The 17,056-nt window shown below is 42.5% G+C and overlaps 1 protein-coding gene across 2 annotated transcripts in view; it reads left to right on the top strand.

Moving 5' to 3' along the window:
* LOC125463672 (zinc transporter ZIP11-like) overlaps positions 1-17,056 on the top strand; it is a 695,024-nt gene that overhangs the window by 134,092 nt on the left and 543,876 nt on the right. Inside the window, exon 4 of one of the 2 annotated variants that reach the window (XM_048555242.2) lies at positions 16,565-16,688. In XM_048555242.2, the coding sequence (XP_048411199.1) occupies positions 16,565-16,688 (124 nt within the window). Of the gene's footprint in view, positions 1-16,564; positions 16,710-17,056 lie in introns of both variants that reach the window. The other variant, XM_048555241.2, reaches the window with a different exon arrangement.

Raw genomic sequence — 17,056 nt, 5'->3', positions numbered from 1 at the left:
ATATTTTATTGAATTCAAATTCCACCATTTGCCGTGGCTGGATTTGAACCCAGGTCCCCAGCGCATTGTCTGCGTTGCTGGATTAACAGTCCAGCGATAATACCACTTGGCTATTGCCTCCCCATTAACATTTGAGAATCTGAATTTTTGTCAGTCTCGCCATTGTTAAGGACTGGATTATGTTTTGTCCAGTATCTCATGCCTCAGTAAACTTGCCTCACTGAAGTTCTGACAGGAGCCAGGGTAATTTTCTCCCTTTTTGCATCAGCCTCCAACCAAATGCAAGAGATGCCAATCCATATTTCTACACACCTGCCCCCGTGCTCTCCATAGCCTCACTTACTTGCAGTTCAGCATTGCCTGTCATACTTTGTTGGATCCCCACATAAGTTTGCTTTGTATGGGATGACTTCATGCCCATGGGTTGCAGTTGCGTCCAGAGTTAGTGGCTTCCTCAGTTAGCTTTGCTGCACTGACAAAGTCTATTGAGAGTTAGGTAGTAAACTGAAAAGCAGGATATCGAAAGTAGTAATCACAGGTTGACTCCCCATGCCACCTGCTACTGAGGCTGTACAATTGAACAAGTTGCTAAAGAGCTGGTGTAGGGGGGAGGGCTTCAGATATTTAGATCATTGGGATGATTTCCAGGGAAGGACGGATCTGTACAAGAAGGGTGGGTTGCACTTAAACTGCAGGGGCACTGATATCCTGGCAGGGAAGTTGGTAGTGCCACTCAGGAGGATTTAAACTGTTGTGGTAAGCGAGTGGGAACTGGAACAGTGGGTCAGTAAGTATGGAGACTGGGAAAGAGCTTGAAACTAAGGCAAGTATAGCTGAGAGGGAGAGCAGTTGGGGAGAGCTTGCTCAACTCAGTTGAACTGGAGGATTGGACTGTGTTTGCTTCACGGAAGAAGTATAACGGGTAGGATGGATGAAATTAAGACCTGGATTAGTACAAGTAATTATGATGTTGTTGCTATCACAGAGGTATGGTTGAAGGAGGGACAGGATGTAATTTAATGTTCCAGGATATCAATGTTTTAGTCAAGACAGAGGAGGAAGCAATAGAGATACAGGGAGTTGCATTACTGCGGAGCATATCACAGCTGTATTGAGGGACGACATCCTGGAGGGATCTTGCAGCGAGTCCTGTTGGGTAGAACTCGGGAATAGGAAAGGTGCAGTCATTATGCTGGGATTATAGTACAGACCTCCCAGCTGCCAGCGGGAGATAGAGGAAGAGATGTATAATCAGATTTTGGAAGGATGTGAAAATAACAGGGTTGTTGTGATTGGTGATAGTAACTTCCCCATATGGGCTGGAAGTCCAGGTTTTGATGAGGAGTAAGTAGTTGGATGTGTCCAGGAGGATAGTTTGTAGCAGTATGTGGATAGTCCAATGAGGAAGAGGACCATACTGGGTCTGGTTTTGGGAAATGAGCCCAGCTAGGTGATCAGAGTTTCAGTGGGGGACCATTTCAGGAATAGTGATCATAATTTCATAAGTTTTTGGATACTTATGGATAAGGACAAGGGTGGACCTTGGATGACGGGTGTTAATTTGGGGGGTGGCCAATTATAACTGAATTAGGCAAGAATTGGAGAATTCCAAGATAATAAAATGTGAGGCTGGATGAACACAGCAGGCCAAGCAGCATCTCAGGAGCACAAAAGCTGACGTTTCGGGCCTAGACCCTTCATCAGAGAGGGGGATGGGGAGAGGGAGCTGGAATAAATAGGGAGAGAGGGGGAGGCGGACCGAAGATGGAGAGTAAAGAAGATAGGTGGAGAGAGTATAGGTGGGGAGGTAGGGAGGGGATAGGTCAGTCCAGGGAAGACGGCGAAGACGGCGGAAAAACTGCTCTACGAGAATTGGAGAATGTGAGATAACAAGGTGTAGAGCTGGATGAACACAGCAGGCCAAGCAGCATCAGAGGAGCAGGAAGGCTGACGTTTCGGGCATAGACCCTTGCTCAGAAAATTAGAGAATGTGGAACAGGAGAAACTGTTTGAGGGTTAATGCACGTCTGACATGTGGGAGCATTTTAAAAACCAGTTGATTAGCATGCCAGATAGACATGTTCCTGTGAAAATGAAGGATAGGAATGGCAGGACTTGTCATTTAGCAATGTTTAAGGCGTATTTTGATAGACACATGAAAGAGATGCAAACAGAGGGATGGGAACTGTGCATGAGTGGGTCTAAATAAGGCTTACGAATTAGCGCAGGCATGGTGGGCCAAAGGGCCTGTTCCTGAGCTGTATTGTACGACTTTGAGTTTGCTGAGATGTGGACAGCATTAACTTTGTTTAAGAAACACGAGACGGCAGCTTCACCTTGCTGCAAGGTGGCAAAAGTGAGCAAGATCGTGGATCATTGCATCACTTCCTGTGATGGTTACTGTCTCATTAGCATCTCACACAGTCGGACTTAATCCCTGATCCTGCAACGATGGCCAGCCCTATGTGGTCGAAGTATGACTTTGGTGAAGTAAGCACAAAACTGTGGTGAGGCCGCAGTTTAATATCTGAGGTGAGCACTGAAAGGAGCCTGTGCCTTAAGCCTCTTAAATTTAGTTTGAAAAACTAAAGCATAAGAGAATGTAATGAACAGAACAATTGTGCTGAGCATTTCATTGATTTTCTTGCATGGTACCTTGTTCTTCCCCACAATAAACAGTTTATCAATTTTTGTGTCATGAGCCTCTCAGTAACCCCTGTACTGTCTGCCCTACAGTTTTCTGGCGGCTCCCCTGTGTCTCATGACTGCGCCTCTGATGTCTAGCTTCCACAGGCCTGGAATTTGTCAACCTTATTTTCCCTTTTGATCACAGTTAATTCAATACCATCCTGAAAATGGTGATTTGTCTTGCACTGTCTCATTTGTTTGCTCATCTGTTGTCTGTTCCGAAATGGAACTGAATGTGACTTGCATATAAATATGCACTATTCACACATAAGAAAGGAGGTCTTTTTGTTAACTCAGTTAGAACAGCAAACGAATTTAGAAGTCATGAACGCAGACTGCTTGCCGTCATCAGGACAAGCTGGCACCTGTCAGCCATTTTTAAACCTCTAGGCGTAAACAAACCGTGTCCTGTCTTGAAATTTGTACAGGAGAGAAAGTATTTGCTACACAAATACAAATTTACACAGTGACAGGCTGCCAAACCCTGTGGCTAAGATAGTGTGGTGATTGTACCGAGGTCAGTCAGGTGAACCTCATAGGATATGAATTCACTGATTGGGGCTGCTAACCTGGTCTAATCACGGAGCCCTGGCTGACAGATATAAACAGGAGTGTCAGACATCCTGTCCACTCTGAGAGCTGGCTCTAAGGGAGTTGGATCAGTGTCAAGGACACTCCACATGTAAATAAAGGGTGACTTGGTGGTGGGATACTGGTCTGTACGGAGTTATTTCAGATGGTAATGAGTAGGAGGGAATGGTTGGGGCACTGGATTTACAATCTCAGAAAAGTCATAACTTTCTCAGTATTAAATTTTATATCCTCCCTCATATTAATTTGGTCGTAGGAAATCTGTTCCCGGACAGCAGTATTGTTTTTAACTTGTTTCATGAGCCTCCCAAAACACAGCCAGTTGCCTCATTTGCTGGGCTTATTATAGTACAGATTGTACCTCCATAATCTGGCAGGATTGGGATCGCGCCTTCATTGTAGTGTGGAATTTCCCCAGACCATAGGATTGTTAGTACAGTTCCGGAAAACCAGAAGTATTGTGGGTTCTTCCAGAAATTGGAAGCACGGCACATATTCAGCCAGCAGGACATGCTGGGCCACAGAGGCTGCCTGACCAGACAATGCTCAACTAGGGAGATAGAACCTGTTTACATATTCCTGGTCACATTGTGGCCACTAACAAATACTTAGTATCTATCGAGATAAGGGAAACTGTAAGACGCAAGAAGTGAGAGGCAGGGTTGAGAAGGTAGATTTTCATGGAGACCTCAGCTGGTGTGGGAACTGAACCTGCATTAGTGTCACTCTGCATCACAGACCAGCCATCCAGCCAGCTAAGCTAAACAGACCTCCTTGTACGCAGAAGAAAATGGGCAAAAGCAAAATAATTTTGAAGTTGAGTGACTGATGCACACTGATGTTCTCAGCTTGAAAACCAGAACAGGCCAACCTATTGTGTCCTCAGGGTGAATTATACTTTCCCTTGGTGCATTCACTGTGAAATGAACAGCTTTGTCCCAGTCCCATCCTGAATTCTTTTTCCTTTTTCAACCCTACTGAACCCCTTGGATGTTAGTCTCTACACCACAGTGAGCACAATCTTCATGATGGGCAGTTAGATTGAGATCTAATTTATCAAAACACATTGCTAGTAAAACATTGCTTGCAGTGATTGCATCGTACAATCACATTTTCCCACTTGTGCTGTATGTTACTTGGCTTCTAAAAGTGATATCATTCTCCACATGATGTATTGTTGCACATTAGGAAGTTACTGAGGCATCCAGTGGCATATGCTTCATCATCTGGTTCTCGACCCAATACAGAACCTTGCTTTGGGAATGTTGGTGGCACACAGAACTTCCCACCCCTCCATTGTGGGGGGCACGATTTCCTGGGATTGTTACGAGAATTCATTTCTTTCAAAGGTCCAGACAGTTTTATTTATATATCCTGCACACTGTGGAATCCGTTCCCCACCACCACACACAAACTGCTGTGCAAAACAATCATCAGTTATGTTCATTCTGCTTTAATGAAATAGGTTTGGAATACCCTGAAATTATACCCCTTGAGCGCATGTAAATATACGGGAGGCCAAGATGGTTGAACATTTGAGTCAGAGGGGCCCACTGGATATTGTTCAATTGTTTTGTTTTCCCTCACCTTTGAAAGCTGTCTGTATACAGACACTGGGGACGTGATTGCCTCCATTGTTGCCAGACACTGGGGAAGTGATGCCTGCGATTATCGCTCAATAATTAATTTAGAGACCCAGGCAATGTTCTGGGGACCTGGCTTTGAATCCTGCCATGGCAGATGGTGAAATTTGAACTCAATAAAGATCTGGAATTGAGAGTCTAATGCTGACGATGAAACTGTTGATAATTTTCATCAAGTCATAGAGATATTCAGCGAGGAAACAGACTCTTCAGTTCCAACTCGTCAATGCTAACCAGATATTCTGAATTAATCCAGTCCCATTTGCCAGCATTTGGCCCATGTCCCTCTAAACCCAGATGAAATGCCAGATTAATGAAACTTCAATTTCTCCATTGGCCATGGAGTGATTCGAACCCATATTCCCAGATCATGAGCCAGTGACATTCTCACAACACAGTTACCTCCCCTCTGCTCACTGCTTGTGCTTTTTATGAGCCATTTATGTATTATTTGTATGAATGATCAATTTATTGCTTTGGAATGCTTCTTTAAGATTAATGTTAACAATTTTGGAAACCTTATCTTAGCAAAACTTTGTTCACAGGCCCCTTTAAGGGAGTAGGTTAGACAAGCCTGTTCTAGACAATAACTGAACAGACACATTCGTTTAACAGTAAATTGGCAAATGAAGTTTTCAGCCTATACAATTTGTTTACAGTGATTACAAATTATCACTGTCAAAATAGTAAAGATGCTGTTCTGCACTAACTCTTAACATCAAATTATAATGTCACAACTCCGGCAGTCACCCCGGAGGGAGAATATAATCAGAGCAATGGCAAAGGATATGTTATTCACTGTAAGAAGTTTCCGAAAGTTGCAGTTGTGATATGTTAGTAGTTTGGACTTTGAACATACATTACAAGATTATCTTGATACCTGTAATATGTTGAAGTTCTGTCACATGCTGTTAGCCACCTGTTATTGTACAATGGCTCAGGCTGTCTTGCCTACAGGATGTTCATATCCTGGGGGTGGGGCAGGGTGTGAGATTACTAGTAGGTTTTTGTTTGTGTACACACTGGTTTTGGTTCTTCTTCGCTTCTCCAATTAGTCCACTCCTTTCCGGCACTTAGCTCCCACACAGCAACTGCCTGTCTGGGCTTGGTTGGATTGTGCATTCCTCTTTGACTCTTGTCAACATGACTATGTGCATTGGCCACTCAAAGGAGGTATTGCAAACTAAACTTTTTCACATTGGATGCCAACATTCCTCTCCTGTTGAACCTAAATAGAAGAAGGCTCATTGTTTTTTCTCTTTTGTGCCAAATGGAAATGCCCTCCTCAATAATTTTAAGACCAAATAAGTCCAAGGTATGAGGATACTGCCCTTGTAAATTACATTGCCTGGAATAGTAAAATAAATTCATCACTGGTCTTTCTCTTGCATTTGAATTTCAGCCTCGCACTCAAATCTCTATTTATTTTTCTCTCTCTTCCTCTCTAATCCCTTCTCACCATCGCTTTATCACAGTCTTATTCTCTCCATTGACCATACTGATAAAAATCTGGCAGTGTGACCAGCAGTGCTGCCTCACAGTACCTGGGACCTGGGTTCTCTTCTAATCTTGGGCGACTGTCTGTGTGGAGTTTGCACACTCTCCCTGTGTCTGCTTGAGTTTCCTCTGGGTGCTCCGGTTTCCTCCGACAGTCCAAAGATGTGCTGGCTAGGTGGATTGGCCATTGCTGTGTTGTCCCGTAGTGTATGGGATGTGCAGGCTAGCCATGGGAAATATAGAGTTACAGGAATAGGGTAAGAAGTGGGCATCTGGGTGGAATGGTCTTCAGAGGGTTGGTGTGGATTTGATGGGCTGAATGGCCTGCTTCCACAGTGTAGGGATTCTATGAAATAATCTTCAGAACAACAGTGAATTTGAGAGTACAGGTTGATCACGGATCTGTTTATGCGTGCAGATGCCAGCACATGCTTCCTGAGCTCCCATAGATTTTTCAAAAACTAACTCAATTGTTTGAGACCAAACATAGCTGCTGAGCTGTTGGTCGTGCTCTGTAGTGGCACTGATGCCTCAATAGACAACTTTGCAAACTCTTGCTTTTTTCTTTTTTATTCACTTGTGGAACTGGGCCTTGCTGCCTTGACCAATGCTTCTTGCCCTCAGGAAGATTTTGGTGAACTGCAACAGCCCACATGCTATTGGTAGACCCAAAATGCCATTAGGGAAGTAAATCCAGGATATTGACACAACAACAGTGAAGGAACTGGCGTGATGTATTTCCAAGTCAAGATGGTGGGTAGCTAAGAGAGGAACTGGCAGGTGGTTGTATTTGCTGCCCCTGTCCTTCTGGATGGAAGTATTCATGGGTTTGGAAGCTGCTGCCTGAGGATCTTCGGTGAACTTTTGCAGTGCATCTTGTAGATAGCACACACTGCTGCGCCTGAGCGTTGGCAGTAGAGGGAGTGGGTGCTTGTGGATGTAATGCTAATCAAGTGAGCTGCTTTGTCCTGGAAGGTGTCAAGCTTCTTTTGTGTAGTTGGAGCTGTTCCTATCTTGGCAAATGGGAAGTTTCCATCACACCCTTGACTCGTGCCTTCTAGGTATTGACCAGGCTTTGGCGAGCCAGGAGGTGAGTTACTTGCCTCAGTTTTCCTAGCTTCTGACCTGCTGTTATATCCACTCGATTTATGTGCTGAGTCCAGTTAAGTTTCTGGTCAATGGTAACCCCGTGATGTTGATAGTCGGGGTAGAGGTGGGGTGCTTCAGTGATGATAGCTCCATTGAATGTCAAGGTGCAGTGGTGAGATTATCTCTTATTGGGGATGGTCATTGCCTGGCATTTGTCTGGTGTGAATATTACATTGTTCAGATCTGTTACATTAGAGCATCAACTACTTCAGTATCTGAGGAGTCACGAATGGTGCTGAACATTGTGCATTCATCGGCGAACATCCTCACTTCTGACTATATGATGGAGAGAAGGTGATTGATGAAGCAGCTGAAGATGTTGGGCTTAGGATACTGTTCTGAGGAACTCCTTTAGAGATGTCCTGTCAGTGTGATGACTGACCTCTAACAATCGTGACCATTTTCCTATGTGTCAGGTATGACTCCAACCACTGGAGACCTTCCCTGCATGCCTACTGACCCAATTTTGCTATGGCTTCTTGATGCAAAACTTGGCAAATGTGATTTTGATGTCGAGGGCTGTTACTCTCTCCTCACCTCAGCTGTTTTACCCATGTTTGGACCAAGACTATAATGAGGCAAGGAGCTGACAGGTCTTGGCAGAACCTACACTGGGCATCAGTCAGCAAATTTTTGCCAAGTGGGTGCTGCTTGATAGCACTGTTAATAACGCTTTCTATTATTTTACTGACTATGGGGAGTCGATTGATGGGATGGTAACTGGCCAGATAGGATTTGTCTGTTTTTAGTGTAGAAATCATACCTGGGCAATTGCCTACATTGTCAGGTAATTGGAACAGCTTGGCTGGAGGTGTGGCAAATTCCAGAGCTCAAGTCTTCAGTACTGTCGCTTGAATTCTGTCAGGGCCTATAGCCTTTGCAGTATCTAGTGCCTGCAACCATTTCTTGACCACACGTGGAGTAATTCCGATTAAATGAAGACTGCTATCTGTGATGCTGGGGGCCATTGGAGGAGGCTGAAATGGATTATCTACTTGGCACATCCGGCTGAAGCTTGCTGCAAATGATTCAACCTTTTCTTTTTCCCTGATGGACTGGGTTTTCCCATCATTGATGATGGGGATGCTTGGGGATCCTCCTCCTCCAGCGAGCTATTTAATTATCCGCCACCGTTTACGGATGGATGTGACAGGAGTGTAGAACTGAAATCTGATTTGTTTATTGTGGGATGGCTTCATCTTGACGAACTGCTCTGTGCAAGTATACAAATCAAACTTGGAAGCAAGTTCTCTTGAGGAAGATGTGGTGACACAGTGAAACTAAACGAGAGATCCAGGAAGAATGAGTCCTTATCATTCATTTTCATTTATCTTCTTAATTATAAATAAATTATCTTTACTGGTTCCTGATAGCTGGTCAGATTTGTATGATGTACAAGTTGACTCTCACTTAGCAACAGCTGGAGAAATTTTTCCAGCCAAGGCAAATAACAGTGGTTTATTACATGCCACAGTCAATTGACAGCAGTATTAAACTAGTCTCATCACTATTTTCTTCACGCAAGAGTATTAGGAAAGAAAAGAGTTCATTCCGCTCTCATGCCTGCTCCCAATGCAATTAGATCCTGGCTGGTCTGTACTGCAACTTGACTTGCCTGCCATTGCTTCATAATTCTTGATACTCTTTCAGAATAAAAATGTCTTTCCCAGTCTTGCAGACTCCAGGAAATAACAGGAGTTTGCATGTGGTGCAGTGCTGAGCAATGGAGTAACATCACGCAGCGTCGGAGAGGTATTGGGCACCAGTCTGCTTTGACTGTTTCCTAGCTGTTGATTTTATTCATCCTGAGCAGTTCTCATGGCAGATGGAAGGAGAATTGGAGGGAGATTTTCCATGTGGCCACTCCTGGTGGTGAATGGAGAGTGCCTCCAAGGCACCTGTCATAGAATTACTCCTGGAGACAGAGAACGCCCACACTTGTTCTCGAAGGCGTTATCTGTATTTCTCAGGCATTTAAATCTATGTCTGTGAGTGTTGTCTTTTCACTCATAGGTGGTTTGTGATGGCAACAGGAAATATACATATGACTCTCTTACTTTCCTTGCCATGCAATAGAAAGCTTAAAAATAGGAGTTGGAGAAAAGGTGTGCAATTGTAAAGTAAATTAGAAAAGAACAACAGGTTGGTTTCCTTTTGGCAGTGAAAGATCAAAGGTGCCAACGGGTTGACATCTCTATTTTGGTCATGACAGTTGAAAGATAAGTTTTGGTCGGGCTGGAGTTGGAACTCTTTTCCTCTGTTTTAACAGTGCCATGGTATCTCTTGTATTCACTTGAGAGGGATGATCTTAGTTTAATGATTCATCTGAAAGACTCCGTCAAAGATACACTGAGGTGTCAGCCTGGATTAAGTATGTCTCTGAAGTGGGAGTATTATAATGAAACATCTGAACATTAACTTATTCGGTTTTGATACCAGTAAAATGGACTTATCAGAGTTGGTCCTTTTCAGTTTGTTTTGTGAAATAGCTAGTATAACTGTCATTGTCCGTGTAGTGTCCTGTAGAACAATATAACAATTATGTATTTCAGATCTAACATGGTGTGCAGCTGGAGGAACACAGCAGGTCAGACAGTATCAGAGGAACAGGAAAGCTGACGTTTCGGGTCGGGACCCTTCTTCAGAAATTAGAAGAAGGGTCCCGATCCGAAACGTCAGCTTCCCTGCACCTTTGATGCTGCCTGGCCTACTGTATTCCAACAGCTCCACACTGTCTGTTATCTCTGACTCCAGAATTGGCAGTTCTTACTACCTCTAATGTACTTCAGATCATTTGTTTAATGCCTTAGGAAGTGCAGTACTCTGGTCTCTGTGGTGGTGTTCAACAGGGTTGTCATTCATCCTGATCTCCTTGCATCTAATATATTTATCCATTATCAAATTACTACATTACTGGTTTTCTTCAGAAAACCTGCCTGTTAGTCACCCCTTATCATGATTGAGTTTCCACTGAAAATATTGTCACAGGACCATGTCTTGCAGAAAAAAGTACATGATTTATTGCATGACCTGAAACCACAGAATATGTTTTTATATCAACTGAAAATAGCATTTAAGTGAATTAAATGGCTGCTCTTAAGATCTCCGAACAGTTATGTAATTTCACCTTGTAAATTGCCAAAACCATCAGAAAGGAGATGTGCTTTCCTGATGTAACCCACAGTCGAGTCAACTTAAACAAGTGTGAGTGACCCATCTCCCGAACCATTCACAAAACTTCCAGATATCATGTGTTATTTAGTTGGGTACAGACAAAGCTGTTGGCAGGGCCCTTTGTCCAAAGTGATTGAGTTTGTGAAGTAGTCTGCACCAATCATGCATTCTAATCCTTTTAAACAGCAGTCCTGGAATGCCGCTTCCCCATATCATTGGGATGTATTTGGCAACAGCCAGTTTGGAAATGGAGGACACATGATCAGCAAGTAAACCCTTTGTGTTTAAAGAAACTACCTTTCCAGGGTCAGAAGAAGGTGAAAGAGACCTTCTGTCGGCAGTAGCACCAAGAAGACTCATGGTTTCTCTCTCGTTCTTGTGCTGTCTCTTTCACTATTCCTCTCTATCTTTCTCTCCTTCTCATGCTGTCGGTCTCTTTCTCTCATTCTTGCTCTGTCCCTCCAACTACTCCTCAAACTTATGCCCTGCCTGTGTCTGACCAGTCACCTACTGCAGGCAGCGTCTTCCATATTAACCAAACAGCTGCTGACTGCTGAGAAGACAGACACTGTCAACTTCTTAAATTGTGTTGGGGCAGAGTCTGGAAAGATCACCAAACCAGCCTGAAACCATCCTGTGGTTATTCCACAGGCACTGTATACAATTAACCTTCTTTTGGGACACTTAAATAATTTAACATACCCTCCCTCTTTGCAACCAACTTGGTAGAGTATGTGTGCATTTCTTGAAAACAAGTGTGAATTGGAGCCTTTCTCAAATCATTTTTATAAATCGGGTGTTGAGTACTCTTAACTCTTCTTTGAAAATTTGGAAAAAAAAAATCTGTCTGTTTGTCTTTAAAGTCACTGCATTTAAACAGTTGAACTCTCAACAAACTTGTAAGCGAATTCTGTCAAAACATCAGTGTGATTGCCTGAATGCTGGAAAGTGTGGGAAGCAATTGCATTATTCCTCATCAGATCGTGACACTGTAAAGTGTGTATACATTCATGTAATGATGATATTAAAAGTCAGCATTTGGCATGTCGGTGCCAATCAAAGAGTCTTGGTGCTACTTATTCCTGCTGCTATGACCATCCAAGCTTCTGAAGACTAGTTCTTCATTTTGTTGAGCCAAGGGTTCCAGTTCAAAGATGTGCAGCTTAGATGGATTAGCCGTGTTACGTTGCCTATCATGTCCAGGGCTATGCAGGCTAGGTGGACTAGCCCTGGTAAATGCAGGATTAGAGAGGTAGGGTGTGTATGTGTTTGGGGGGGTGGGATGTGAAACATTAGTGGTGGGGTGTGGATCTGGGTGGGATCTTCCTCAGAGGACTCGATGGGCCAAGTGACCTGCTTCCACACAGTAAGGATTCTGTGATTCTATTCTATTATTTATTCTTTCAGGATACACCAGACAGTAAGTTAATGGCTTCCCCAATCCAGTACTAAGGGTAGAGAAGTTAGCTCCGCAACATTAGGTTAACCATTAATCATGGTTTTCCATTCAATAGCAGACTAAATTACTGACTCATTGTCAGATAGTAAATGAATATTTACCGTGAACCAACCAATGTTATGAATATGATTTGTGAAATTTTCCTTCTGGCCCTTCAATATTATCATGGTTTCTTTTGCAGTGATTTAGGATGTATTTCCTTGAATAATTTTATTGTGATCGGTTGAATCAAATGTTGATTACATTGAGACAAATAACTTGCAGTTGATAACTCTGGAAAGGGTAATTTAAAGATGAACTTTGCTCATGCAACATGTCCCAGGGAAGATGTAAACAGTAGCTTTTGCTGGAACTTTATTTAATAGTTTAATTAGATCTTGGAAGTTGTTCTTCTGTCCTGGTCCACTGTCTTGTTTAGACTTTGCTGCACTGAACACAGTTCTCCAAGACAGCAGAATAACAAAGGCTAGCTGGTCTCAAGTACCTACTTAATGTCCAGCGAGGTATTCAGATTGCAGCCTCCCCTCAGGGGAGACAATGGTCTAGTGGTATTATCACTAGACTGTTAATGCCGAGACCCAGATAATTCTGGGGACCCAGGCTTGAATCCTGCATTGGGCAGATGGTGGGATTTGAATTCAATAAATATCTGGAATTCAGAGACTTTTGATGACCATGAGTCCATTGTCGATTGTTAGGGGTAAAACCCATCTGGTTCACTAACGTCCTTAATGGAAGCAAACTGCCAACCTTACCCGTTCTGGTCTACATATGACTCCAGAACCACAGCAATGTGGTTGACTTTGAACTGCCCTCTGGGCAATTAGGGATGGGCAACAAATGTTGCCCAGCCAGTGATGCCCTCAACCCATGAACAAATTTAAAGAAAAGGAAGTTGCTTTTGCTGGCTATCTGGCTTTGAAATTTTTCTAAAGGTGATCAATAAAAAAAACATGATAGGAGATGACAAACATTTTGTGTTGAATCTGAGCCTTAATGTGTACTTGAATGATGGACTGACTCCGCAACTTAACAAACAGGACAATGTGCCACTTGTTGGGGGAAGGAGCCAAATGCCTCAGTAATTTTAGCCTCAGCTGCCAGCTTTGCTTCAGTGATAACAATAGCACCTTATTCAATCCATTGTTATTCCTATCCTCCGTTGTTCCAATGCTGTACTGGCCCATCTTCCACCCTCCATAAACCTCAGCTCATCCAAAACACTCTTGCCCTTCTTTGAAGCCTCATTCACTTGTAGCTGTCTGTGTAACACGGGCTCCAAGTACATCAATCCCTCATGTTTAATATGGCCATCCTCACTCTCCCGTATTTCTGTAACCCCCTACAATTGAATATTATCCCCATGACCTTTTCAGAACTCTGTCCCTCCAGTTCTGATCTTGTGTATTCCTGATTTCCTTCACCCCATGATTGGCAAGGCCAGCTTGAGCCAAGACCTGAGATCTGAAAGTCCCTTCCTAAACCTCTCTGCCCTCTCCTTCAATAAGACACTTCTTAAAACCAACCTCTTTGTCCAAGATTTGGGGAACCTGTCTTAATGTGGCTCCCTATGTGGTTTGTACCACTCTGTGTGAAACACTTTGGGGCATGTCTGATATTAAAGGTGCTATGTAAATGCAAACTGTTGTTATTTCACTTGCCATTGATTGCCATTTGCTTAAAGGATTGGAATTAGTTACTCCCAATGTTCTTGCCTTTAGTCAATTAGCTATGTACTCCCCTTGCTTCGAGCATCTCCCAATTCTCTTTAGAATTTAATGATGAACTGTGTTAAGCTGGCTGTTCACCACTTGTAAGTAAATTAGTCAGACATTAAATTTCATCCTCTGCTCCTTATCTTGATTTTGTTTGGTTTGTAATTCCAATCTGAACAGGACCTGCAAAAACTTGAGAATACTTGATTTGATAAAATGTGAGTTGACTGCTAAATTTGTGGTTGATTTACTCGAATAATTAGTGACAGTGAATTTGTCTTGCCTTCCAGGACTAAATTGTGAAAATGAAATAGATGAAGTTCTTATTGAAGCAGGGTGATGGCTCAATTATTATGGAGAGCAGCTTCTCATTATTATGTATTAGGGACAACAAAGTCACGAGCGATGCTTAATAATGGCTCAAATATAACTGAAGGCTCGCCCTGTCATTATTATGTGTTTGAAATAGAAGCAAACAACCATTTTTTTAATTAAGAAGAAGCTTCCGTTGCTGACTCATGTTTAACCTTTCCGTTTGAAAGACGTTTGTGTGTTGTGCTGTGTAGTGCATCTGTGATGAAGATAAATTTTCTGAAGGAGGGTCTAGGCCCGAAACGTCAGCCTTCCTGCTCCTGTGATGCTGCTTGGCCTGCTGTGTTCATTCAGCTCCACAACTTGTTATCTCAGATTCTCCAGCATCTGCAGTTCCTACTATCTCTGTGATGAAGGTGGAGCTGTTCATTGTTGTTTCATCCGTTCTGTTATTGAGGTTGGAATTATTTAGAGATGATGAATGCTTATGGGGAGATGAGGTATAGATTTATTAAATGTTTGAAAAATTGGAAGGCAAGTAATCCTGATGTGAGCACCGAACCAATGGCCAAGCACAATTATTTGATGCATTTGAGTTAATTTCTTAAACTCCTATCTATTAAAGACCTGCCTGAACTATTTAATGCCAGAACACACTGTTTGGATTGATGTTTACATTTGAATTCTCTTGATATGGTCGTACACTACAAAAGAATATCAAATACCCTAATCAATCTCTTGTGGAATGACAGACAGTAAATTGAAGAATATTCTCTATCTCTCACCTGTGTCACCTGTCTTTGTTATGCAGTTTTGGTTCCGTGCTTTTTGGTGATTTATTGTTTCTCTTTCTCCTCTGTGTGCCTCTGTCTCCCTAACGGTCCCTCTTTTTCTCTGTAGTGTCTGAATCTACAGTCAACTTCCACATCTCCCCTTTACACTTGATGCAGCTGTCATTTGCCTTTGACTTAAATTTGCACTTTTTACCTCCTTTTACTTGCGCAAAGGTTAGCAGTGGGAGCGGTTTCCTTTCTGACCCTCCCTTAACAATTGTTTGCTTCAAAATATAGCATTTGCATTCAAAATCAACGTTTTCAGTCAGCTAACAATGTAGAATGGGGTAAGGCTCTTTGTCTTAGAAAGTATTTGGGGGCTGTGCCTGTTCTGCAATATAAGGTGCGCATATAACATCCAGAGTGATGAATGGGGTGTGTTTCCCACGTATTGACAAAAACGTGTGTCTGAAACAAGCATTTAGCTGTTTAGGTACATAAATAGAGGGCCTATTACCTCTTTTAAGACCCCGGTCTGACGTTGGATTGCCCCAAACTTACCAAGTTTTGATTTTTTTTCATTCCTTTTTTTCATTCTTGCTTACTCATTTATTAGATGATGTAGTAACATAAGTACAACTCTAATGTTACTGTGCTGATATTTGCATTATTTGGACTTGCAGCATTAGAACAATTCATCATTACTTGCAATAATTATCAACACTCCAGAAGACATAAAGCAACAATACCAAGGAAGGCATTCATTTTCTCGACATTAAAAGTATTTAAATTGACAGAAGACTGCAGGCATAAGTTACTAACACGTTTCTTATTTCAAAATAACTGGCAAACATGTCCAAACACAATAAGCCACCGGACGAAGCACACTTTCCATCAGTCAGTGAGTTCATAGCTAAAGAATTTCCATTGCATATGTACAAAGCTGGAAGATTTTAGCCAGGCAGTTACTACCCTTCTTACTGCATCTCAAATCTCAATCTCGGATTTAAATGGAACAATTGACAATACGCTCATTTCAATGGTATCAACTACATTTTCGCCATATAGTAACTCCTGAACAAATGCAACATGATGCAGAATGTTCCAGATATATTCACAAGTTAGCTGAGCCAATTTTTAGGAACAGATTTCAACTGTTATCTCTCTTCGCAGCCTCCCTCTCCCTACAGCTTGAACAAAATTAATCTGTTGCCTTTGCTTTTTCCGCCATTCACCTTAAATTACTGTCCTTTTGTTGTCAAACACAGCACCAGTGGAAACAGTTTTTCCGCCTTGACTCTGTCCCGACCACTCATTATTTGAGCACCTCTCCTAATTGCCGTACAACCTTCCCACCTCCATGAAAGGCAAGTCTCTTACCCACTTTTCTCAGTACATGCCTGTACAGAAAGCTTTGTTATTCAGAGAAACTGGCTAACTGTACTCTCTCAGCGTTGAGACATACAAAAAGAATAAAACATACCACGGGAAGAGGTATATAAGAGGGAAACGTCTTGGAAAACAAATGTAAATTCTGACCATATGTGACCTGTTCTATTCCAGGGTATTGACGATTCTCCCCAAATGGCATTTGCGCTCAAACAGGAGCTGAAGGCAGTAAAAGAGAAGAAGGAAGAGGAAGGTGGAGATGCCAAGAATTCAGATGAAGAGTTCGCCATTCGGATAGGTAGAGGTGGATTATCAGCAGGCAAGCATTCGTGTCATATGCCAACAAAGCACAAACATTGATTTAAATAACTTCTAAATGGGGTTGGGTGGGTTGCATTTATTTCAAAACATTATATTGAAAAGCAGTTCAAGGGTTTGGTTGCACTTTCTGGTGGTTCAGTTGCTCAAGCTTAATCAGTAATGAGAATTCTTTCCTTTGGCTGCAGAATGTTTTCTGTTATGTTCTAATGCAACTAACAGATATGGGTTTTTCTCTGCTCTGGATCTGGGTGCACTATCAGCTTTTATTCTACCTGCTTACATCTGTGGCTGGAGAGTGGGTTTCTTCACATCTCCCAGGCTTTTTCAGATCAGAATGAAAGTCGG

The sequence above is a fragment of the Stegostoma tigrinum genome, chromosome 22 (genome assembly GCF_030684315.1).
Source record: "Stegostoma tigrinum isolate sSteTig4 chromosome 22, sSteTig4.hap1, whole genome shotgun sequence".
In the NCBI taxonomy this organism is placed as follows: Eukaryota; Metazoa; Chordata; class Chondrichthyes; order Orectolobiformes; family Stegostomatidae; genus Stegostoma; species Stegostoma tigrinum.
Note: the sequence above shows the minus strand (reverse complement) of the source record. Positions and strands in the feature narration are given on the sequence as shown.